Below are 26,603 nucleotides of genomic sequence, written 5' to 3'. Positions count from 1 at the left end.
ATTGTAAGCAATGCTGGAGCTCCCTCACTATGGGTTATGGTAGACTGGTGACTATGTTACTGAGCTCGTAATCCAGAAAATATGAGTTCAGGTCCCAGCGTGGGTAGTTTACACATTTGAATTCAGTTTTAAAAATGAAGGCTGGTGAATGGCAAGAGGGGCAAGAAACGTGAACCGCAGCAGGCAGCAGTTTGCGACGCAACCGGTCCACTCGCAGTAGGCGAAATCGGAATCTCACCATAGCGAGGCGAGGAACCAATTATCACCACTTGAGCACTATTTCCATACAATTAATGAGAGCCACCCCATATCCAACGGCCTCCAGTCATTCGGTGTCCTCCCCAGCAAGTGGTCACGCTGGCGCCGATTAGTATCCCTTTTTAAAAACATGAACCTGGCGGAAGGGCTTCTGTGGGGAAATGAGTAGCCATCTTTGCTCACAGGTAAAGAACCCGGGGCTGCTGGGCTTGCCACCTAGGTGCTCAGTGGGGGGTGAGGGACCATCTGCAGGGGTGGGTCTCCGTAGGAAGGTGTGGGGTGGGCGCTGGTAGGTGCCACCATGCCAACCCCTGGATCATGTGTACCCGTTCCTGGGGCAACCCTGTACCTGCCCATCTGCCCCAATGACCACCCATAACCCCTACCGACTGCCGAGGCCTCTGGCCACGCAGCTAAAGGCTAAAGGGAATTGGCAATCATAGAGAATTGGAACCATAGTTAAGTGAGCACTTCACACAACCCAAGTGGATTCCTGTGGGTGGGAGGGCCATGCAGCATGTGGGAGTCATTGCCCAGCATCCCGATCAGACCACGACGCCTGGACACTGTGCCTGAACATTGCAGGAGGCAGCACCACACATGCAGTAGCCAACAACCAGGGGATTGGGCACAGCTCTGGGAACATGTCCATGGCCGGAGGGTGGGTGCATGCCATGGGGAGGGGGGGGTGCCTGGTGACATAGGCCAAGTTTCGGAGGCAGCCCGCATTGCAGACAAAAGTGACAGGCATCATAATGGTTGTGCAAAAAGGTGTTTAATGTGTTTACAATTCCCCAATCTCCTGATTGTACCGTCCCCACCCTCCCAACCACCTCCCACTCCCTACCTATCCCCCAACTCCTCCACCCCTCCTCCGGTGCCCTCAATGATCCTCAATGTGCTTGGCCCTCCTAGCTCTCCCAATATGTCTAGGTTGTCCCCAGGATACACATCTGGGGTGGAGGTAGCCAGCTGCTTACTTCATCCCATGGCCTTCGATGCCCCTGGCAGGCGACCTCGAGGGGCTCTGAGGCCGGCCGGCCCTGGCTGACTTGCCGGTGGCACATGCACAGCCGTGCCACCCTATCTCGTGTGCTTACTTTGAAATGCAGCTTAATCAGAGGGTTGGAACTCGGGGGAGCTGGTGGCCACCGTCGCCACTCCATGGGACGGGTCCGGGTTGGCACCCAACGCCCCCTCCTCCCGGTAGGTGCTCATAGGGCCCGGGGGTTCACCTTGGTACAGAGGGGTAGCTGGCACGAGCTCTGGCTGTCCCTGCATCATCCGGCTCTGCCAGCCCTGGCGGTTCCCCAATGTCTGCAACATTGTGTCAATGCCCTCGGCAATGCTCCTCGGTGACTAGGACCAGCTCCAAGGTGCCTCGGCCATTCCCATCTGAGAGCGGAACATGTCCTGCAGAACCTCATCAAGGTCGGCCTGGTACTGGGTGACATCCCCCAGCGAGTCAGACATTCTGCCATCACCGACTGCACAACGCCCTGGATACCTTCACCCATGGTGCCGATGTTGTGCACCAGGCTCTCCACCGCGGTCGGCACCCTAGCACTGTTGGTGCCACGCATTTCCTGCGCCCGTAGCCTCTGGAACTCCTCTAACCGGCTGTGGATCTGCTGACATCTCCGCTGAATGTCCCGGCCGCTCCCTATCGTCTCCATCAGCTCCGGGTGCCTCTGTACCACAGGCTCAGCATCAGGCTGGAACCCATCTGGATCCCGAGATCCAGCAGACCTCCGACTGCTATCTCGCCTGAGGGTTCCTGCAGCAGTGCAGTGCTCACCAGATTGTGCCCCCAGAAGCCTGTCCACTAACATGTCCCACTGAGGTGCGTGTATCTGCGCTGGTGGAGGGTGTGAATGACAGCTGTGACACGACTACAGTTGAATCCTCGGAGCTCTCCTCCGAGGTGGTCTCAGAGTCAGTAGAGGGTGCCCCCGGGATGATGCCGGTGCCGTCGGCTGGAGGGCCTGTGGGAAAATGGACATGTGGTCAGTGGGAGGGATGGGTCAGTCAGTAAGGCAATAACAATTCACGTTTGACAGGTCCTCCGGGTGGAGCCTGGTGGTTCCTCACCTCTGCGGCGTCCGCCAGCCTCCGCATGGGTGACCGATCTGTCCTCGGTCACCCCAGTCACCTCCAGGGCAAGCACCTCGAAGGAGGTGAGGATTCTTACCTCTGGCACCCCTCACCAGTCCGGTCCCTCTCCTGAGGATTATGGGAGAGCTTTTCCTGAGGAGACACATGTGGTTCACAATGGTGGGAGGAGGAGGAGTGTGAAGGGAGGATTGGGGGGATGAAGCGAGCAGGGTGGAGGGAAGGGTGGGTGTCGCATGGGGAGTTGGGGGTGGATGCTCCCTTGGGCGGGTGGGGAGTGTGGTGTCTATTCACTCGTGTAGCCCGGTGTTGGTCATTGACCTCCTGGTCACACTCCCCGAGCTGACAGCTGTCCGCCACCTCATCCCAGGCAGCAGTGGCTGCCTTGTGGCTGACTCACCAGGACCCTCAGGGGAACAGAGCATCTCTCCTGGACTTCACCGCGTCCAGGAACCGCCCCAGGTCAGCACCCCTGAATCTTGGGGCTGGTCTACTCGGCACCATTGTTGCGAGCTGGCTGTGGTTGACTGAGCAAGTGCAGCTGAAGTGTGCTCGACCTTTTTAGCGAGGGGCTGGCGAGCGCAGTCCCAGCGAAACAGCTGACGAGCCTTCATTTGTGGCAAGACGCCCGTAAGGCTTCATTAAGTTGATTTGCATTGCCCTCGCTGGACTAAGCGCCGGGAAGCTCGTAGCAATTCTCGCTCGCTATCACACTTTTTCCGGAGAATTGCACCCGTGATTACCTGTTAAATTTCTCCCCAGTATTGCACCAGAGTGTCAGCCTAGATTATGTGTCAATTACATAGAAACACAGAAAAATGGGGGCGGCACGTGGCACAGTGGTTAGCACTGCTGCCTACGGAGCTGAGGACCCGGATTCGAAACCCAGCCCTGGGTCAATGTCCGTGTGGAGTTTGCACATTCTCCCCGTGTCTGCGTGGGTCTCACCCCCACAACCCAAAGATGTGCAGGGTAGGTGGATTGGCCATGCTAAATTGTCCCTTAATTGGAAAAAAAAATAATTGGGTAACCTAAATTTATATTAAAAGCAAAGGAAACACAGAAAGATTTACAGGATAGAAAGAGGCTATTTGACCCATTCTGTCCATGCTGACTAAAAGAGTGTTATCCAACCTTCCAATCCCGTGTGCGCATGTCCAAGTATTGAACTCGCGTCGTACAGATGCAGTGGACAGACTGTGGCCTTTGTGCCATGGCTGACACGTAAGATCAGGTGAGGATAGGACAGGACTGAGCTCCGCTGAGGGTTCCTATGCGACCAAATAGCTTATTGAGACCTGGGGTGGGATTCTCCAACCCCACGCCGGGTCGGAGAATCGCCGAGTGCTGGCGTGAATCCCGCCCTGCCGTGTCCCGAAGTCTCCGCCACCAGAGATTCGGCGGGGTCGGGAATCGCGCCAGTCAGCAGGCACCCCCCCCCCCCCGCTGATTCTCCGGCCCATGATGGGCCGAAGTCCCGCTGCTGGAATGCCTGTCCCGCCAGCATGGATTAAACCATCTTTTGAACGGCGGGACAAGGTGGCGCGGGCAGGCTCCGGGGTCCTGGGGGGGGGCGCAGAGCGATCTGGCCTGGCCCACGGTGGCCCGGCCCGCGATCGGGGCCCACCGATCTGCGGGCAGGCCTGTGCCGTGGGGGCACTCTTTTTCTTCCGCCTTTACCATGGTCTTCACTATGGCAGAGGCGGAAGAGACCCCCTCCCCTGCGCATGCGCGGGGATGACGTCAGCACCCGCTGACGCACCTGTGCATGCGTCGCCCGGCGAAGACCTTTCGGCCCCGGCTGGCGTGACACCAAAGGCCTTTCCCGCCAGCCGGTGGAGCGCAAGCCACTCCGGCGCGGGCCTAGCCCCTCAAGGTGAGGGCTTGGCCTGTCTCCGCACCTTTGGGGCGGCCCGAAGCCGGAGTGGTTCCCGCCACTCCATTACGCCGGAACCCCCCGCCCCGCCGGGTAGGGGAGTATCCTGCCCCTGTTCTCTAGATTCGTAGCTAATGAATGAACCGAGGTGCAGAGCAGAAGCAAAGAAAGAAAATGAACAGGTAAGGATATTCACAAGATGTAGTCGAGCCATGCTAAGTGTCAAGTTCCTGTTTTTCAGGTATTTTTACTTCCATAATTCTGGGCTACAGAACCAGTACGTGTTGTATGTTCAGGATTCCCTTGATGGAGAGGCTCGCGAGTTTCTGAATCCCAACAAGCTATCTGAGGATGGGACCGTGGCCTTGCAGAGTAGGTGGAATTATATTCCTACTGCGGAATTTTACTCTCCTTCAGGAACGTTAAATTAAACTTTCGTTTTTCTATGCATAGTTCAATAGGAACATAGAAAATAGGAGCAGGAGGAGGGGCAGCACGGTAGCATTGTGGATAGCACAATTGCTTCACAGCTCCAGGGTCCCAGGTTCGATTCCGGCTTGGGTCACTGCCTGTGCGGAGTCTGCACATCCTCCCCATGTGTGCTCCGGTTTCCTCACACAGTCCAAAAATATGCAGGTTAGGTGGATTGGCCATGATAAATTGCCCTTAGTGTCCAAAATTGTCCTTAGTGTTGGGTGGTGTTACTGGGTTATGGGGATAGGGTGGAGGTGTTGACCTTGGGTTGGGTGCTCTTTCCAAGAGCCGGTGCAGACTCGATGGGCCAAATGGCCTCCTTCTGCACTGTAATTTCTATGATTTGGCCTTTCGAGCCTGCTCTGCCATTCATTACGATCATGGCTGATCATCCAACTCAATAGCCTAATCCCGCTTTCCCCCATATCCTTTGATCCCCTTTGCCCTAAGTATTATGTCTAACTGCTCCTTGAAAACATGCAATGTTTTGGCCTCAACAACTTCCTCTGCTCACAAATTCCACAAACCAACCACTCTCTGGGTGAAGAAATTTCTCTTCATTTCTGTCCTAAATGGTCTACCCTGCATCCTCAGACTGTGACCCCTTGGTTCTGGACATCGCGAACATCCTTCCCACATCTACCTTGTCTAGTCATGTTAGAATTTTATAGGTTTCTATGTGAATACAATGCTAACCAATTCAATTTCTCCTCGTACATCAGTCCCAGTCCCGCCATCCCAGGAATCAGTCTGGTAAACCTTTGCTACACTCCCTCGAGAGCAAAAATATCCTTCCTCAGAAAAGAAGACCACAACTGCACACAGTATTTTGGATGTGGTCTCATCAAGGCCCTGTGCAATTGCAGCAAGACATCCCTGCTCCTGTACTCGAATCCTCTCTCCATGAAGGCCAACATATCATTTAACTTCTTTACTCCCTGCTGCACCTGCATGCTTACCTTCAGTGACTGCTGTATGAAACCCTGGTCTCATTGCACATTTCCCCCCTCCTAATATATGGCCATTCAGATAATAGTCTACCGTATCATTTTTGCTATCAAAGTTGATAACCTCGCATTTCTCCAAATTATACTGCATTTGGGCAGCACGGTAGAACAGTGGCTGGCGCAGTTGCTTCATAGTGCCAGGGTCCCAGGTTCAACTCCCGGCTTGGATCACTGTCTGTGCGGAGTCTGCACGTTCTCCCCGTGTGTGTGTGAGTTTCCTCCGGGTGCTCCGGTTTCCTCCCACAGTTCAGAGATGTGCAGGTTAAGTGGATTGGCCATGGTAAATTGCCCTTAGTGTCCAACAATGTTGGGTGGGGTTACTGGATTACGGGGATGGGTGCAGGTGTGGGCTTAAGTGGAGTGCTCTTTCCAGGGGCCGTGCAGACTCGATGGGCCAAACGGCCTCCTTCTTCACTGTAAATTCTGTGATTTGCCATTCATTTGCCCACTCGCTTAAATCACACTGAAGGACCTCTGCATCCCCCCCACAGCTTACCCTCACATAAAATAGAACATAGAACAATACAGCGCAGTACAGGCCCTTCGGCCCACGATGTTGCACCGAAACAAAAAGCCATCTAACCTACACTATGCCATTATCATCCATATGTTTATCCAATAAACTTTTAAATGCCCTCAATGTTGGCGAGTTCACTACTGTAGCAGGTAGGGCATTCCACGGCCTCACTACTCTTTGCGTAAAGAACCTACCTCTGACCTCTGTCCTATATCTATTACCCCTCAGTTTAAAGTTATGTCCCCTCGTGCCAGCCATTTCCATCCGCGGGAGAAGGCTCTCACTGTCCACCCTATCCAACCCCCTGATCATTTTGTATGCCTCTATTAAGTCTCCTCTTAACCTTCTTCTCTCCAACGAAAACAACCTCAAGTCCATCAGCCTTTCCTCATAAGATTTTCCCTCCATACCAGGCAACATCCTGGTAAATCTCCTCTGCACCCGCTCCAAAGCCTCCACGTCCTTCCTATAATGCGGTGACCAGAACTGTACGCAATACTCCAAATGCGGCCGTACCAGAGTTCTGTACAGCTGCAACATGACCTCCCGACTCCGGAACTCAATCCCTCTACCAATAAAGGCCAACACTCCATCGGCCTTCTTCACAACCCTATCAACCTGGGTGGCAACTTTCAGGGATCTATGTACATGGACACCTAGATCCCTCTGCTCATCCACACTTTCAAGAACTTTACCATTAGCCAAATATTCCGCATTCCTGTTATTCCTTCCAAAGTGAATCACCTCACACTTCTCTTCATTAAACTCCATTTGCCACCTCTCAGCCCAGCTCTGCAGCTTATCTATATCCCTCTGTAACCTGCTACATCCTTCCACACTATCGACAACACCACCGACTTTAGTATCGTCTGCAAATTTACTCACCCACCCTTCTGCGCCTTCCTCTAGGTCATTGATAAAAATGACAAACAGCAGCGGCCCCAGAACAGATCCTTGTGGTACTCCACTTGTGACTGTACTCCATTCTGAACATTTCCCATCAACCACCACCCTCTGTCTTCTTTCAGCTAGCCAATTTCTGATCCACATCTCTAAATCACCCTCAATCCCCAGCCTCCGTATTTTCTGCAATAGCCTACCGTGGGGAACCTTATCAAACGCTTTGCTGAAATCCATATACACCACATCAACTGCTCTACCCTCATCTACCTGTTCAGTCACCTTCTCAAAGAACTCAATAAGGTTTGTGAGGCATGACCTACCCTTCACAAAGCCATGCTGACTATCCCTGATCATATTATTCCTATCTAGATGATTATAAATCTTGTCTCTTATAATCCCCTCCAAGACTTTACCCACTACAGACGTGAGGCTCACCGGTCTATAGTTGCCGGGGTTGTCTCTGCTCCCCTTTTTGAACAAAGGGACCACATTTGCTGTCCTCCAGTCCTCTGGCACTATTCCTGTAGCCAATGATGACATAAAAATCAAAGCCAAAGGTCCAGCAATCTCTTCCCTGGCCTCCCAGAGAATCCTAGGATAAATCCCATCAGGTCCCGGGGACTTATCTATTTTAAGCCTGTCCAGAATTGCCAACACCTCTTCCCTACGTACCTCAATGCCATCTATTCTATTAGCCTGGGGCTCAGCATTCTCCTCCACAACATTAAAATCTTTGACAATGGATTCTAGAATTTTCCCCATTACTTACTGGTTGAAAATTACCTGTTTTCTCTCTACTTCCCTTTTCATAAGAGGAGTTACATTAGCTACTATCCAATCAAGAAATAAAATTAGAAAATAAATAATAATCTTTATTGTCACAAGTACATTAACACTGCAGTGACGTTATTGCGAAAATTCCCTTGTCGCCACATTCCGGCGCCTGTACGGGTACACCCCTGAGGAATAATTCAGAATGTCCAAATTACCTCACAGCATGTCTTTCGGGACTTGTGGGAGGAAACCGGAGCACCTGGAGGAAACGCACGCAGACAGTGACCCAAGCAGGAATCGAACCTGGGACCCTGGTACTGTGAAGCAACAGTGCTAACCACTGTTTGAGGGTTGGGGGTATTAATCATGATTTTAGAAGCTACATTGGCACAGTCAGTCCCCATGTGGAGTGCTGATTTCAGTTCTGGAACTGCAGCTCGGGGAAGTACATACTGACCTTGCAGGAGTAGAGAACAAGAGGCACATAATTAAAATTGGAGACAGGCATTCAATGTTGAAACTCGGAAGCATCTTTTCACAAGAAGGGTGGTGAAAATTCAGAATTTGTTGTCTCCCCCCCCCCCCAAACACACAAACACACACACACACATCCCAAAGGCTGTGGAAGCTGAGTTTTCAAAGGTAATTTTATTAAAATGTTTAGCATTTTAACATACAAATACAATAAACTCGGTACGAACCCCCCTCTCCAAATTGCCCCCCAACTGAGGGCAACAGGCAATTAGCTCTCCAAAATGCAAAGTAAACTAATCCCATCTCTTATGGTACCCCTCATTTGCCTCCCTTAGTACAAAATTCACCTTCTCAAAATGTAATAACTCCACGAGATCCCCCAGCCACACCGAGGCGCAGGGTGGGGAAGCTGACCTCCACCCCAACAGAACCCACCTACGAGTGATCAACAAGATGAAGGCTAAAACATCTGCCTCCGCTCCCGTCTGCAACTCCAGCATGTCTGACACCCCGAATATGGCCCCCAGGAGACCCGGCATCAAATCCACATGTAGGATCGCCGACATGGTGCTGAGAAATCACCCCCTAAATTTCTGCAACTTCGGGCAAGACCAGAACACGTGCACATGATTAGCCTGGTCCCTCCCACGCTGTTTGCAAGTATCCTCTATCCCCTCACACAGCCGGCTTATCCTTGACTTCGTCAAATGCGTGATCAATATATCTTTTTAAAATTTAGAGTACCCAATAATTTCTTTTTCCAATTAAGGGGCAATTTAGCGTGGCCAATTCACCTACCCTGAGCACTTTTTGGGTTATGGGGGCAAAATCCACACACACACGGGGAGAATGTGCAAACTCCACACGGACAGTGACCCAGAGCCGGGATCGAACCTGGGACCTCGGCGCCGTGAGGCAACAGTGCTAACCACTGCACCACCGTGCAGCCCTGATCAATAGATACTTGTTAGGTTAAAAATATCAAGGGATTATCGAGCAAAGGCAGGTACATGGAGTTGAGGTGCAGTTCAGCGGCTGGAAGATCCTCCCGCTTCCTGTCTCTGTAGTTGATGTTTCTTGATGATTTGTGGGTTGATGATTTGAGGGGTTAACGTGCCAAGGAATTTACAATTCATATTGGCTGTCCATGAGGTCTTGTCTGCAGCCTTGCTCATTCCACCATTCTGTGGGGTCCAAATTCATTTTGGACTTTTATACAAAACTCCCATTGAAGTCGATGGGAAAGAAAGGCCAAGCCATTTGGAAATTGGTCTGCCAACTCACCGCTGCATGTTCTGCATGATTGGGCAACACCAGTTTATGCTCATAGCAGCTGAAAGTTAATAACCTGTGGGTTTTAAATTATGCCTGAACATATTTTAATTTAAAGAATCATCATTTAATAGAGCCACGAAGGTTACAGGGAAACCTAATCGGGATGTTCACATTTGAGGGGTTTAGGTGGAGCATTAGGGAGAAACAATTTCATCTGGCTTGAGGGTCAGTAACCAGGGGTGATTAATAATCAAAAGACCTAGAGGGGAAATAAGGAGAAATGTCTTCACAAAGTGCTATTATGGTCTGGAACACACTACCTGAAAAGGTGATTGGATCAGATTCCAAAGACATTTCAAAAGGCAACTGGACATGTATTCACAGGAAATTACATGGCAGGATTAGAGGGGAAAGGCTGAGACAAAATTGAACAGCTCTTCCAAAGAGCTCGAATAAGCATGATGAACTGAATGGCCTCCTTCAGTGCTGTAAGGTTCTACAATTTTATTCTGTGGTTTAGTAAACCTGAGATTTATAAATTTTGTTAGGCACAGATGTTAAAGATCACAGAAACAACACAGGTAAATGGTGTTAACTTACAAATCAGTCATGATCTAATGGACTGACAGAAATGGTTGGATGGGCTGAATGGCCTACTCCTTTTCCTATGATGAAGTAAAACCCAGTTGCCCCAGGGAGATGGGTAATATTCCAAATCTCCCAGTCGTCTTTAGACCAGTCAACAACAGGCCTGACTTCTGACCTCTGACTTGTTCACCTAGTGTTGGCATTCTCCGATGACGATGAGTACTTGGCATACGGACTTAGTAAGAGTGGCTCGGATTGGATCACAATCAAATTCCTGAAGGTTGAGGGTCCTGAAGATCTGCCAGACACTATGGAAAAGGTGAAGTTCAGCTGCCTGTCCTGGACTCACGATGGAAAAGGTGTCTTCTATAACCGCTACCCAGAGCAAGAGGGCAGCACGGACGGTATGTGGCGGGATTAATGGGGCGGAGATAAATGTGCGATGGCTACACCATGAAACTGTGGCATAACAAACAATGACAACCTACATTTACATGAAGCCTTTGACATTGTAAAATGTCCCAACATATTTCACTCGAACAATTGTCGAACAATAAACTTGACATCAAGCCCATAAAGAGATATTTGGACAAGTGACCAGAGACTTGGTCAAAAAAAGAAAGACTTGAATTTACATTGCATCTTTCATGATTTCTCAATGTTCCAAACTGCTTTTCAGCCAATGGTGTACTTTGGAGCTGCAGTTCCTGTTGAAACTCAGCAGCCAATTTGCACACAACAAGCTCTTAAACAGTAATGTGATTAAGGCCAGATAATTCTTCATAAATATTAGTTAAGGGAGACATTAGGACATTGGGAAGAACTCCTTTGTTTTTCAAAATAATGCAGGGGGATCTTTTATATATACCGAGAAGACAGATGGGGTATCAATTAAATGTGAAAGTTGGCACTTCTGACAGTGTGGTGCACCCTCAGCACTGCAGCGAAGGGTCAGCCTAGATCTTGTGCATAAGTCCCTGGTTTAAATTACCAATTTAATGATATAAGGAGAAGTGCTTGAGGACATTTATGCTGCATTAAAGGCATTGTATAAACATAGCTTGTTGTAAGGACAGAATCAGGCTTTGTGTGATGCTTGCCACAGTGTATCCCAGCAACCCTGGTTGCACAGTGACATCAACAAATTGTATACAGCACCTCACGTATCGAAACGTTATCCGCATGAAAAATAGCTCATCCCCGACTTTTGGGTAAGACATCAAACAAAGGCCCCATCTGCCCTTTCAGATGGATGTAATAGATTCCAAGGTACTTTAGGAAGAAGAGCAAAGGAGGTATCCCCAGTGCCCTGGGGGTCAATGTTTATTCCTCAGTCAGCACCATGAAAACAGATTACCTGGTTGTTATCACATTGCTGCTTGTGGGAACTTGCTGTGCACAAATTGGCTGCCATGTTTCTGACAAAAAAGACTAAAGCAATTTTGGATGGTCTGAAGTTATAAAAGGTGCTTCATAATGTGTGTTTTTGTTTGTTGTCCATTATCATCATCTTCACGTTGTGCTTCCAGAAGCATTTTGGCTCTATTCCTTTCAAACTTTGTAAATCTCCCAGTTCAATTGCTTCTGTTTTTATTTTTCATTCTTTCTTCCAATCAGCTGTCACGCTTTTCTTTTCTCAAGAGATGGGTCTGAATCTTTCTGTAATGTACCTCGATCTCCGCCATGCGCTGTGTTTTAGTTGTGTTCAATGTGTGACTTAGCAAAGATCAATCTTTTCCAGGCACTGAAACCACATCCAACCTCCACCAGAAACTCTACTACCATGTGCTTGGCACTGACCAGTCACAGGACATCCTGTGTGCAGAGTACCCAGATAATCCCAAATGGACAAGTGGAGCCAAGGTAATTTATTAATGGTGGCAACATGTCAGCTTGGCTCAGTGGGTTGCACTCTCTCCCTCTGAGAGAGAAAGCCATGGGTTCTACAGGCTCTAGTCCATAATCCAGGCTGATTCTCCCAGTGCGGTAATGAGGGAGTTTGCTGTGGGAGGATGTGACATTGAACCATGGTGTCATCTGTTCCCTGAGGTAGATGAAAAAGATCCCATGGCACTATTTCTAAGGAAAAGATGAGCCTTTTCTGGTAACCAATCACCATTCCCTTCAGATTAGCTGGTCATATGCATCATTTACTGTATGTGGGACCTTTAAATTTAGCTGTTGGTTTCAAAAGCAATTTATAGGTGGTGAATTGCTTTGTGGTGGCAAAATAGTATGTTCAGGAATTATACGAAGACAAGTCGTTTTTACCTTTTTGTCATTGCTGGGGCCAAACACATATGGTAGTCACAAATAAATGGAATGGGGAATTCAGGATTGATGTCTTTACCCAGAGGGTGATTAGAATATGGAACTCGCTGCTACATTAATGGTTGAGATGAATTGCTTTGATACGTTTCAGGGGAAACGAGATGTGTACCTGAGGGAGAAAGATTAGGTTGTAATGAAGAAGGAGGAGGTTTGTGTGCAGTATAAATCCCAGCACACACCAGTTGGACTGAATGGCCTATTTCTGTGCTGTACATTTGTGACAACTCGTTTACCTAATTTTTGTGGGATCTTACTGCGTGCAATTTGGCTGGAACATTTACTTATATAACAGCAGTAACTGCATTTCAAGAATAACTAATTAATTAGGGTTTGTTTGTTATGTGCACTCCTCCCCCCTCTGCGGGAACCCCCCAAAAAGCTCCAGACAATTATAAATTGGATGTGGACATAATACTACTGAACACTGTCTATTTTCCCCTCTTTTTACATCTGGAACACCAGGAATGTTCCATCTGCCCCCAAAGGACTGATTATTTCCCGTTGGAATGGTTGACTCCTTGAGCAGCTTTTCATTCAGTTTATTTTCATTTAGGTTTCTGATGATGGTCGCTATGTAGGGTTATCTATTCGAGAAGGTTGTCAGCCCAAGAACCGGCTCTGGTACTGTGATCTACACCAGCTGCCAAATGGCATAACTGGTAAGTACCTGCTACTGCCAGACACTGGCCAAGCTTCAAGAACTTGTTGCAGTGCCAGCAAAGTCAACTGATGCGGCTAAACCCTGTCAGCGTCACACTGGCTTCTGCCCTCACAGTAACAGTCATACAGGGATATGATCCAAATCAAGGACAAGGAAAGACCATTGGCCCCAATTCTCCAGGATCTAATTCACCCAGCCAGCATCTAACATCATGTGACAGAGGAGCAGGTGAAGAGCATTCAGCCCCTCAGCAACTGCTATCAATCTAGTGAATCTGTGCTCCATCCCCTCCAAGACCAATCTATCCTTCTTGTGGTTCGATGCCCAAAACTGAACACACTACTTCAAGAGGGGTCCGATCAAGGCTCTGGACAACTGAAGATTGCTTCCTTATTTCCGTATTCCACCCCTCATGCCATAAACATTACTTATCATAACATTACTTTTTGTGCTAGCGTTTGGTGATTTAAGAACATGAACACCTAATTCTATTTCACAGAATCACAAAAACTTCACAGTGCGGAAGGGGACCATTTGGCCCATTGAGTCTGCACTGGTTCTCTGAAAGAGCATTCTACCCATTCCCACTCCCCTGCCTTCCCCCCGTAACCTTGCACAATCTTTCTTCTCAGATAGCAATCCAATCCCCTTTTGTTTTTCTTTCAGTATTTTTATTCCAAATTTTCAGCATTTTTACAATTTACAACAAACACAAAACCCACCCAACACATTAAACCCTCCACCCGCCCATACCTCCTCCCCAACTCTCACCCCCTCCTCCCTCAACAGTCAATGGCAACCAACTCTCCAAAATGCAAAACGAACAAACCGGAACTATTGTAGAACCTGTCACCCACCCCCCTAGAGCAAATTCCACTTTTTCCAGGGCCAAAAACTCCAGCTGGTCCCCCCGCCTTTGGCTCGAGGGGACCAGGCTCCACATTAACATGCAAACCCCCCCGAAATGGTGCTGAACACCGTCCTCCAAAACCTTTCCAAACCAAAACATATGAACATGGTTCGCGGAGCCCCTCCCATATCACTCACAGACATCCTCCACACGCTCGAACAGCCGGCTCATCCTAGATTTTGTCAGGTGCCCCCTGTACAATACCTTCAGCTGTGTCAGCCCCAACCTTTCACATGAAATCGAGGCATTTATACTCCATAGCACCTCACACCACAACTGCCTCCAAACCTTCAGAGTAACCACCACCACCAGACTCACTGAATACTTCCCTGACGCCATCGGGAGCAGAGCTGATGCCAGCGCCCGCAACCCCGACCCTGACATGAGCCTGCCTCCATCCTCACCCACAAAGCCCCACCTCCCTATTCCATTCCTGAATCTCCTCTCCATTGGCCGCCCAATAATCATACATCAGATTCGGGAGGCCTAGCTCTCCCGTCTGCTGTGCCTCATATCCCGGTGTAATGCAAAACACCCTGAATTCATATTATTCGTGCGCACACTCACCATCAGCTCCTTGCACAACAGCTGCATCCATACCACTTCAGCCCAATCCCAAATTTCTCCAACACTGCCATCAAATAACTCCACTCCACGTGATCAAATCCCTTCTCCGCATCTAACGCCGCCACCACCTCCGACTCTCCTCCGTCTGCCAGAGACAGCACCAAATTCAACAGCCTCCTCACATTTGACGACAGCTGTCTGCCCTTTACAAACCCTGTCTGATCCTCCCCAAACACCTTCGGAAGGCACACCTCCAATCTTAATGCCAGCACCTTTGCCAATATCTTGCCGTCTACATTCAGCAGAGATAAGGGCCTGTACGACCCACACTCTACTGGATTCATATCCTTCTTAGCAACAACGAGCTGGAGGCCTGCCCCATCATTTTCGGCAAGAACCCCCTGTCCATCGCGTCCTCAAATATTTCCACCAACAATGGCGTCAGCTTATCCATTCTTTTTTAAACTTAGAGTACCCAATTATTTATTTCCAATTAAGGGGCAATTTAGCATGGCCAATCCACCTACCCTGCACACCTTTGGGTTGTGGGGGGAGACCCACGCAGAAAGGGGGAGAATGTGCAAACTCCACACGGACAGTGACCCAGGGCCGGGATTCGAACTTGGGTCCTCAGCGCCACAGGCAGCAATGCTAGCCACTGTGCCACCGTGCTGTCCCGCGTCGGCTTATCCTTAAACATTTTATAAAATTCGACCGGAAACCCATCCGGTCCCAACGCCTTTCCCACCTGCATCTTCCCAATTGCCACCTTCACCTCCTCTACCCGCATCGGCTCCTCCAGCCCTGCCCTCTCCACCTCACCCAGCCCTGGGCACTCTAACCCCCCCCCCCCCCCCCCCCCCAAGGAACTCCCTCATCTCCCGCTCATCCTCTGGTGGATCCAAGTTGTCCCTGTATTTTTTTATAAATTTAAAGTGCCCAATTCTTTTTTTTCCGATCAGGGGGCAATTTTGTGTGGCCAATCCACCTCCCGGCTTTCCTTTGGGTTGTGGGGGTGGGACCCACGCAGACACTGGGAGAATGTGCACACTCCGCATGGGCAGTGACCCGGGGCTGGGATCATACCCGGGTGGTCGGCGCCATGAGGCAGCAGTGCTAACCACTGTGCCTCCCTAAACTTGTTCCTGTAAAACTCCTGAAACATCTTGTTAATTTGTTACGGAGCCACCACAAACTCCCCTGTATTATCCCGAAGTATCTCCCTCACCGCGGCCTCCCTACGAAGCTGACCTGCCAACTTGCACCCTGCTTTCTCCCTTACTCATGGACAGCCCCCCTCGCCCTTCGCAACTGATGCACCGCTTTCCCCATGGACAGTAGGTTGAACCGCGCCTGCAACTCCTTCCTCTTTGCCTGGAACCCTGGTTCCGGGTCCCCTTATACCTCCATCCAACTCAAAAATCTCTTCCATCTACCGTAGGTGTTCCTCCCTCTCCCCTATCCACCTTAGCCTTAAACAAGATTCCCCCCCCACTGCCTCCAGAGCTTCCCAGATCACCGACAGTGAGACCTCCCCGTGCAATTAACCCCACAAACTCCTCAATCACCTTCCCCATCTTGTCACAGAAACTCCAATCAGCCAATAACCCCTTATCCATTCTCCACCCCTACCTCTGGGCCACCCCCTTCTCTAGTACCACATCCATCCAATGTGGGCGTGATCCGTGATCACAATTGCCAAATACTCTATTCTCTTAACTCCGGCCAACAGCACCTTCCCCACCACAAAAAAGTCAATCCTTGAGAATACCTTGTGAACGGGGGAGAGAAACGAATACTCCCGGTCTCCCGGGTGTAAAAATCTCCATGGGTCAACCCCACCCCATCTCCCTCATGAGCCCCCCCACCAGACGGGGTCAGTGAGCACGGCTGGGGCCTATCCACCCTCTGCTCCAGCACCGTGTTCCAATTCCCCCCACCCCCATACCAACTCATGGGTATCCAGATTTGGAATGGCAGACAATGTTCTCTTCACAAACCCCACGTCATCTCAGTTGGGGGCATAAACGCTGGCCAATGCCACCACCCTACCTTCCAGCTCACCTGTTACAATCACATACCTCCCGATCCGTCACCACCTTCTCCATTTGGAACCTCACCGCTTACCCACCAAATGCGCCACCCCCTGAGCTCTAGTATCAAACCCTGAATGAAACAGCTGGCTCACCCACCCCTTCCTCAGCCTCGTCTGGTCCTTCAACCTCAGATGGGTCTCTTGCAGCATCATCACATCAGTTGTTAAATTCGTCAAGCAAGCCAAAAACTCTCGCTCTCTCCACCAGTCCCCCTGACCCCACCATGTCACCATTCTGACCTGGGATCTCACACCAGCCACCCCCACCACCCCTCCAATCCGCCATCACCATTACCCCAGGCCTCCCCATCCAGATAGGCTGCTCCATCCTTTTGTTACCGTCGATCCCTGCCCCTCCCAGAATCCCCACAAGCACTTCCTCTTCCAAACATCTCACCCAATATCGATCCCCTCCCCCCACCATTCACACCTTCCAGGTTCATCAAAACCTGTCCCACCAGGCTCCAATGACTGTGGCCCCTCCCCCCACCGCACTCCTCTTCACTAGTCAATCTTCGTTTGCTAGTGTGGTGACCCTTGCCAGAGTCCTTCACGAGGTAGCTGTGGAAGCAGACAATGACCGCCTTTGGTGGCTCATTTGCTTTCGGCTTTGAGGGAGGGCTCAGAGGGCAAGGTATTCGGTTGGCCTCGGGCCCTCCATCCCCTTGGGCAGACTCACAATCCTCAAATTTTGCTTCCTTGACCTGTTCTCCAGGGCCTCCAATTTGGCCCTGAGTCCTTTGTTGACCTCCGCCATATTCTGCAGCTCCTCACCCTTCAAAGTGAACTGGTATCTATGTTGCGACGGTGCCTCCCCCACCCCCTTTAATTTCTCTCCTTGCTCCCGCACCTCAGCCTACATCTTTGTCAATGCCACCTTTATCAGGGCAATCGCCTCCTCCACCCATCCTTTAAGCAAAGCCATTATCTCCCTTCGAAGCACCTCCCAATGTTTGGCAAACAACCTCTCAAACTCTGCCGCCGCCACCTCGGTCAGAGTTTTGACCGTGATGGAAGCGGCCCTCACCCAACGACCCAGCCCCTGCCATCTTTCGTCCTGCTGGACTCACAGCAACACTTGCCGGCGGACTTTCACTCACCCCCTTCTTTCCAAGACCTTTCTTCTGGGACTTCAACATTCCCCTATCTCCTTACCACTTCCCACACCAGCTCATCCAAAAACTACCTCTGAGACCGGCCATAGAAGTCCAAAATCAGGGGCGGCACGGTGTTGCAGTGGTTAGCACTGCTGCCTCACGGCACCGAGGTCCCAGGTTCAATCTCGGACCCGGATCATGTCTGTGTGGAGCTTGCATATTCTCCCCGTGTTTGCGTGGGTCTCACTCCCACAACCCAAAAAATATGGAGGGTAGGTGGATTGGGCCCCTTAATTGGAGAAAAAAAAAGGATTTATTTTTAACAAGTCCAAAAATCAAACACTTAACAGGAGCCTCCTAATGTGCGACTTCCGCCTACATGTCTCTTCGAGAAGCTTGCCAATTCCCTTTTGAATACCTCGATCAAACCTGCCCTCTCAGGAAGTTCATTCCAGGCTCTAACCTCTCTGAGTGATAACATTTTTCCAAGGATATTGAGGGTTATTGAACCAAGGCAAGTAGATGGTATTGAGGTACAAGTCATCCATGATCCAATTTAATGGCAGAACAGAATCAAGGGGCTCAATGGCCTTCTCCTGTTGTAATATTTATCACCTCTAACAGGGCAACGTTGCTTCCCCCATGTACCTGCCCAATGTCTCGTATGCCAGATCTCCCATGGCTGGAACCCAGCAGAATGCTATAAATGAGTGGGCCTCTGATAGCAACACTGTCTGGAAGACTTGTAGGCCTGATGTCATGTCCAATGCCAGGCCTTTGAGATCTGGTACAACTAAACCCCACTCCTCTCTGAAGAAAGTACCTAAAATATGAACAACTGCCGAGGGAGACCAGAAGACTGCAGTAAAGGGAAATGTGGCAACATGAACATAGGAACAGCAGTAGGCCATTCAGCCACTAGAGCCTGTTCTGCTACTCAATGGGATCATGGCAGATCTGTAGCTCCATTTGTGATGTAAAGTTTCTGTCAGTGCTGGATTTGAAACCACTCCATTTATGATTTGAGGGCTCATTTCCCAATCTGTGTTTCCTTTTCCCTTGAGTCCCATTCGTCTATCACCCTTGTGCTTCCTGACCTACGTTGGATCCTCAATTTTATAATTCTCATCCTCAGCATGAGTTTTCGCTGCCGGGTCACGTGTGCAGACTTGTGATGTTTCCTAGCTCTGTAAAACTGACCTGGGAGAAAGTGTTCTGGAAACTGGGGTTTTCTTTCCTGGGTAGCGAGGATCTCTGGGAGTTGGGCCAGGTGACTCCAGAGTGAGGAGGCTGCTGGGTGTTGGGGCAGGCTGGATAGAAAGCCTGCCTTGGTGCACTGGCACTTTGTGAAAGACTTTTTAAAAAGGCAATAAAACAAAGTTGCACTCCAGCCCTTACCCTTCACCCCTCACACACTCCCCATGCCCCACCCATGCCAACCCCATACTAGCTCATGCTCTCTACCCAACCCTTCATACCCTCTGTGCAAACCGATGCCCCCAGCCAGAAGTGCCGAGTGGATGATCCATCTCGGCCTCCTCCATAGGTCCCCAGCATCACAGATGTCAATCTTCAGCCAAATCAATTATCTCCACGTGGCATCACGAAATGGCTGAAGGCACCGAATGCTGCAAAGGCTATGGACCCTGACAAAATTCCAGCAATAGTGCTGAAGACTTGTGCTCCAGAACTTGCTGTATCTCTAGCCAAGCTGTTCCAGTACAGCTACAACACTGGCATCTACCCGGCAATGTGAAAATTGCCAAGTTATGTCCTCCACACAAAAAGCAGGACAAATCCAACCCGGCCAACTACTACTCCATCAGTCTACTCTCGATCATCAGTAAAGTGATGGAAGGATTAATCAACAGTGCTATCAAGTGGCACTTGTTCAGCAATGACCTGCTCACTGACACGGGCCACTCAGCTTCTGACCTCATTACAGCCTTGGTTCAAACATGTACACATGATCTGAATTCCAGAGGTGAGGTGAGAGTGACTGCCCTTAACATCAAGGCAGCATTTGGCCGAGTATGGCATCAAGGAGCCCAAGCTAAACTGGAGTCAATGGGAATCAGGGAAAACTCCCCGCTGGTTGGAGTCATACCTGGTACAAAGGAAGATGGTTGGGGGTCAATCATCTCAGCTCCAGGACATCACTGCAGGAGTTCCTCAGGGTAGTGTCCTCGGCCCAACCACCTTCAACAGTTTTAACAATGTAACAGTGGGGATGTTCGCAGATGGCTGCACAATGTTTAGTACCATTTGCAACTCCTCAGATAATGAAGCAGTCCATGTCCATACGCAGGAAGACCTGGACAATATCCAGGCTTGGGCTGACAAGTGGCAAATAATATTTCATGCCCCACAATTGTCAGGCAATGAACATCTCCTACAAGAGATTCTCTACCCAACACCCTTTGACATTCAATGGCATTACCCCCACTGAATCCCCCATTAGCAACATCCTGGGGGTTACCTTTGACCAGAAACTGAAACTAACCATATAAATACTGTGGCTACAAGAGCAGTCAGAGGCGAGGAATACTGCGACAAGTAACTCACCTCCTGACGCCCCAAAGCATGTCCATCATCAAAAGGCATACGTTAGAAGTGTGATGGCATACTCTCCATTTGTCTGAATGAGTGCAGCTCTAACAACACTCGCGAAGCTTGACATCATCCAGGCCAAAGCAGCCCGTTTGATTGCTCCCCTTCCACAAACATTAACTCCCTCCACCACTGGCACACACTGACAGCAAATACACTAGAGGAACTCATTGAGGCGTCTTAGACAGCACCTTCCAAACCTACAAACCCTACTACCTAGAAGGACAAGGGCATCCGACACATGGGAACCTCACCAACTGGAAGTTCCCCTCCAAGCCACTCACCATTCTGACTTGGAAAAATATCGCCATTCTTTCATTGTCACAGGGTCAAAATCCTGGAATTCCTCCCTAATAGCACTGTGAGTGTACCTATACTTCAGGAACTGCAGAAGTTCAAGAAGGCAGCTCACCACTACTCTCTCAAGGGCAATTAGAGATGGGCAATAAATGCTGGGCCTAGCCACATCCCATGAATGAACAGCAAACCAAAAAAATGAATTCAAGCATTTAATCCCTTTTACAGCCAAGCATCAAATGGAATTGGTTTAGTGTCAAATTCCATTTCATAGCACTCCTATGAAGTCCCTTGGGATGTTTTACTTTGTGAAAGGTGCTATATGACTGTGTAAAAATAAGGTGTGGCCCATTTAAAACAGAGATGAAGTGAAATTGTTTCTCGTCGAGGGTCATGAATCTTTGAAACTCTCTTCCTGAAAATGTGATGGACAGTCTTCAAACATTTTTAAGGCAGAGGGTCTTGAATCTTTGAAACTCTCTTCCTGAAAATGTGGTGATGGAGAGTCTTCAAACATTTTTACGGCAGAGGTGGGTAGATTCTTGGTGAGCAAGGAGGTTATAGGTTATCAGGGAGTGGCGGGATGCAGATTTGAGGTTACTATTCAGCCATGATCTCATCAAATGGTGGAGCAGGGTCCAGGTGCTAAGTGGCCTACTCCTGCTTCTTGTTCATATGCTGCTGTTGTTTTTTGTAATTAGATTGTTTTCAAGCCTCAAATAACTCCTGGCATACTTTTTACAGGCCTTTTGCCCTGGGTTAAACTGATCGACAACTTTGATGCAGAGTACAATTACATCACAAATGAAGGACCTGTGTTCTCATTCAGAACTAACCTCAATGCCCCTCGCTACCGAGTCCTCAACATCAACCTGGAGCAACCGGCTCCTTCGCAATGGAAGCAGCTTATCCCCCAACACCCAAAAGATGTCTTGGGTAAGACATGATCATCACCTTTCCTCGGTAATGTATGTTGGTTGGAAGTTTGTAACAAGGATGCCTTATTAAACTACATGTCTCTACGTTTCAGACTGGGCGACCTGTGTCAATTACAAATTCTTGGTCGTGAATTACTTAAAGGACGTGAAGGACATCCTTCAGCTGTATGACCTCGCCACTGGGACCTTCCTCAAAGACCTCCCGCTGGACGTTGGCAGTATTGGTGGATATAGCGGACGGAAGAAGAACACAGAAATCTTCTACCAGTTCACCTCCTACCTGACACCAGGTACAATTCATAGAGAGGTTGATTGTTTTCAGATACACTGTATAGTAAAAGTTGAATGAAAGGTTATTAAGGCCACCAAATGAAAGAAAATCAAGCATGGAGGTTCCCATTTAGAGGAGTAGAATTGAAGTTGATCTTGAATAGGATCTTAGTTAGACCACACTTGTCGCACCGTGCATAGTCTCCATATTGTAAAAAGGAAACAGAAACATCAGTAAAAGGACAAAATAAATGACCAGGAAAACACCAAAGTCCAGAGGTTAGAACTGTCAGGCACAATTGAACAGACTGGGGCTTTTTTCTGTAGAGATGAAAAGACTGCGAGGTGATCTGGAAGAGATGGTTAAGATTATGAAAGGGGTAGACAGCGTAGACATAGAGAAGATGTATCCACTTGTGGGTGAGACCAAATCTAGGGAGCATAAATATATAATAGTCACTAATAAGTCCAGCAGGGAATTCTGTACAAACGTATTAATTCAGACAATGGTGAGAATGTGGAACTTGCTACCAGAAGGGAGGAAATGAGGTGAATGGGGAGATAGTGGAGTAGTAGTGGTAATGGTGCTGCACTCTATTAATGGTATTCCAGAAGCTCAGGCTAATTCTCTGGGGACATTGGTTCATATTCCCACCATGCAGCTAGTGAAATTTGAATTCATTTAATAAATTTGGAGTATAAATCTGGAATATTGGGCAGCACGGTGGCACAGTAGTTAGCACTGCTGCCTCACAGCACCATGGACCCGGGTTCAATTCCAGTCTCGGGTGACTGTGTGGAGTCTGCACTTTCTCCCTGTGTCTGTGTGGGTTTCCTCCGGGTGCTCCGGTTTCCTCCCACAGTCCAAGTTAGGTGGATTGGCCATGCTAAATTGTCCCTTCGTGTCCAAAAGGTTAGGTGGGGTTACTGGGTTACGGGGATGGGTTGGAAGAATGGGCCAAGATGGGGGGCTCTTTCAGAGAGTCGGAGCAGACTCGCTGGACCAAATGACTTCCTTCTGCACTGTAGAGATTCTATGATTCTGTGATAAAGCTGGCCTCGGTAATGGTGACCGTGCCAATTAGCATTGATTGTGTTAAAAACAAATGCCTTGAGGGAAGGAAATCTGCCACCCTTACCTCGTCTGACGTAAAGTGTGAGGATGGGAAGATACTCAGGGATGTTGCTTGATATGTCTTCTGGAGGAAACCTTGTCACCCGAGAGACATTGATGGAAAGGGCAGACTTCATATTGGAGGGAATGAGCTTGATAAGTCGGCAATGTTGCAAAGAATTAAACTTTGAAAAGGATCCTCTACCTTGCCCACGAGTCCCGTCGCACACCTTGCATTAGCTCCAGCCACGCCTGCTCCCAACCACTTTCCCTCCCGCACCCTGTCCAGTACACCAGGAAAGTCCCCTGCTCTTCAAGTAGTGCCATGGGATATTTTACATCCACCTGACAAAGCAGATGGGACCTCATTCAAACGTTGGTGGGCGGGATTCTCCTTCGGCGGGATCCTCCGCTTCGCCAGCAGCGCATTCACACCCGCAGATTTCCTGACGGTGTAGGGGTGCCTACAATGGAAAACCCCATTGACCGGCTGCCGGGACGGAAGATCCCGCTGCCGGCAGGGGCGCCGCACCAGAAAGCAGGTGCAGCGGGATGGAGAATCCCACCCTGTATTCCCAAAAAAAGCAGCCCTCCCTCTTTACTGCACTGGAAATGTCAGCCAGGAATTTGTGCTCCGGTTTCCAGAGCGGGTCTTGAACCAACGACTTTCTGGCTAGAGGGAAGAGTGCTGCTCACCAGCCAAGATGATTCCACAGCTGCATCTGTGTTTACTTTGGGTTTGGTAGAAGCGGCAGAGGCATCAGTGACACATCCCAAGAACAAATAATCATAAAAGCAAAAGTGAAATCGCTGACCAAACATGTTGTGAAATGAGGACCGTGAAAGTTGTTCACACTTGATTTTGCATTCCCTACCAGGGATCATCTACCACTGTGACCTGTCTAAAGACACCCTGGAACCCAAGGTTTTCAGGAAGGTGGCGATCAAAGGATTCAACGTTTCTGAATATCAGACCGTTCAGGTGAGACACTAACATAAGGAGGTTGAAAGAAAGGCCACAGGGTGTGGGGTGCCTGAGATAGGAAGGCAAAATGCTGTCTGAGTACAGCAGTTCTATCAGTACTTAATGGGCTTCGCCAACTACCTGCTGCCTACGGTGCTGGGCGTCTGGGTTCAATCCCGGCCCTGGGTCACTGTCCGTGTGGACTTTGCACATTCTCCTCGTGTCTGCGTGAGTTTCACCCCCACAACCCAAAGATGTGCTGGTTAGGTGGATTGGCCACGCTAAATTGCCCCTTAATTGGAAAAAAATTATTGGGTACTCTTTAAAAAAAATGTAAACAATGGGCCAGGGTACAGTTTGTTGAAGGGTCCCAGTTTAAAAAGCAGCCCTCAGTTCCCTTTCAGACAAACACAAACCTGTTGAGAAATTTCAGCAATTGTATTTGCGCTCAGCCATGATTCCCCCTCTCGGTTGGGGGGGGGGGGGTGCTTTTGATGAAAATGTAAAGCAGGTGATTTCAGAGAGGCAACTCTCCCGAAATTCCTATTTATTCAAGTGGGTTTGCATCTGAAGGATGGTCAAAGTGATGGAACGACTTTGCCTCCTGTTGAACCGCCAAGGAGTTAGATTTAGACGGCAGGATTCTCTGTTTCTGAGACTAAGTGTTGACGCCAATGCCGAATTCGTGGACTTTCACAACTGCAAAACAGGTGCAACACCTGGACCGATTCTGCTACAGTAAGGGGCTAGGACTGGCGAGGAACACAATCGATTCCAATGAGAAACGGTGCCGGATTTGTCGGTTTCGCGATTGACACTCAGGAGGCTGACAAGCTGCAGCTGCACATAAGCACTTCATTCCCACACACACCATCCCAGCCAACAAGATGGCAACGAGGAGAGTGGCACCCCGTTTCACCGATGCCAAGCTGGAGACTCGCCTGGACGCCGTGGAGAAGAGGAGGATGATCCTGTACCCGGCCCAGGAAGAAGGCTGCCAGCCGCCATTCGGCGTGCCTGAGCGCAGGTGGCAGAGACAGTCGGCGCCACCAGCAACAATGTCCAGAAAGGCCAGCAGTGCCGGAAGAACCTGCACAACCTCCTCAGGGTGGCCAGGGTGAGTAGGCAGCACAGTGCCCCTGACACTAACCCCCAACCCACACAACCGTAGTCCACTCCCCCAACTCCAACGTGGAGGACAGCCAAACACCCCACCCTGCATCACACGCCGGCACCCATATCGGCTGCCTTGGGTGGATGTCCTGCCCCCCGACCCCCCCACAAGCTCCAACACTCTCCACCATCCCGGAGACACTCACCTCGGTTCGGCACGTGAGTGAAGAAGCTCCTGGGACAATCTCTGGTACACAACACAGTTTACCTGATCCAGCAGGTGGAGGTAGGAACTCCCAAGCTGGCGGACAGTTGGAAGGCAGGCTGACCCCAGGGACTAGCTGCCATCCAGACAGATCTGAGCTTCTGGAACAGACAGTCCCATCGATTGTGGAGATGCAGTCGCAGAGCCAGGGGGGGTTGAGGGGCTGATGGCGAGCATCCAGCACCTGCTGGTGCAGTTGGCGAAGCCCAACCGCGTGCAACAGCAGGAGGTGGTGCTGACCATGTGTGCCACCCAGGCCAACGCTGTACGGATGTCCTCCACGGTGGAGGCATTGGGGGCGACAGTTTGGCTATGGATCAGCATGTCCTAGGCATGGGGCATTCTTTGCAGGCGCTGGCCTAGGCCCAGGTCAGGGTTGCGCCTCACAGGTGGCCATATCCCAGAGCCACCTGGAAATTGCAGCTGCGTTCCTGATCATGGCCCATGGGAAGGCCGGCGGAATTGCCCAGGCGCTGGCCGACGTGGTGCAGACACAGAGGTGGCCCAGTCCCAGATGGAGATGGCGCAGTCATTGGCTGATGTGACACAAACCCGGAAGGTTGTGGCACAGTCGCAGCGTGATGTGGCGCAGTCCCTGAAGGCGATGGTCCACTCCCTGTGCTCCATGGCCACGAGCGTGCGGACCCTGGTCGTGACCAGAGCGGGCCTCCTGGACTGCAGTGCCAGGTGGCGGGGGAGCCTCAGGAGTTAGCTTTCCTTGCACCCGTCCCGTGGCGTAGCCCGGGGCCATCGGGTACCCCAACGGAAGAGGATGTGATGGGGCCCCTACTGGTCCCGCAGGAGAGTTGTCGGAACACCGCAGCACGTCAGACTCCCCTACTCCTGCCCCTGGTGCATCTGGTGGGCAGCAGGCCAGACGGGGCGGCCACCCGAGCAGCAGCCGGATCCATCCAGGCCCAGTCGTCCCAGAAGACGCCCGCCAACGGGGACCCAGGTGGCAGGGCAGGAATCACAGCAGGCCGTCTCCACTCCTGCTGTACCGTCTAGGGAACCACCTAGACGTAGCATTATGGCCCTTAAGGCCAGGAAGGTAGACGTGAGGTAAGCTGGCACGGGTGCAGGGCACAGTTCAGTTCTGGGGGCAATGGGCAC

The 26,603-nt window shown here is 50.1% G+C and overlaps 1 protein-coding gene across 1 annotated transcript in view; it reads left to right on the top strand.

The window, feature by feature from the left end:
• LOC140415004 (prolyl endopeptidase-like) overlaps nucleotides 1-26,603 on the top strand; it is a 52,610-nt gene that overhangs the window by 4,274 nt on the left and 21,733 nt on the right. Inside the window, exons 4-10 of the mRNA XM_072501024.1 lie at nucleotides 4,488-4,618; nucleotides 10,453-10,662; nucleotides 12,000-12,121; nucleotides 13,143-13,248; nucleotides 21,571-21,762; nucleotides 21,857-22,054; nucleotides 24,027-24,130. Of these exons, the coding sequence (XP_072357125.1) occupies nucleotides 4,488-4,618; nucleotides 10,453-10,662; nucleotides 12,000-12,121; nucleotides 13,143-13,248; nucleotides 21,571-21,762; nucleotides 21,857-22,054; nucleotides 24,027-24,130 (1,063 nt within the window). The remainder of the gene's footprint in view (nucleotides 1-4,487; nucleotides 4,619-10,452; nucleotides 10,663-11,999; nucleotides 12,122-13,142; nucleotides 13,249-21,570; nucleotides 21,763-21,856; nucleotides 22,055-24,026; nucleotides 24,131-26,603) is intronic.

This window comes from Scyliorhinus torazame, chromosome 1, assembly GCF_047496885.1.
Source record: "Scyliorhinus torazame isolate Kashiwa2021f chromosome 1, sScyTor2.1, whole genome shotgun sequence".
Classification (NCBI taxonomy): domain Eukaryota; kingdom Metazoa; phylum Chordata; class Chondrichthyes; order Carcharhiniformes; family Scyliorhinidae; genus Scyliorhinus; species Scyliorhinus torazame.
Note: the sequence above shows the minus strand (reverse complement) of the source record. Positions and strands in the feature narration are given on the sequence as shown.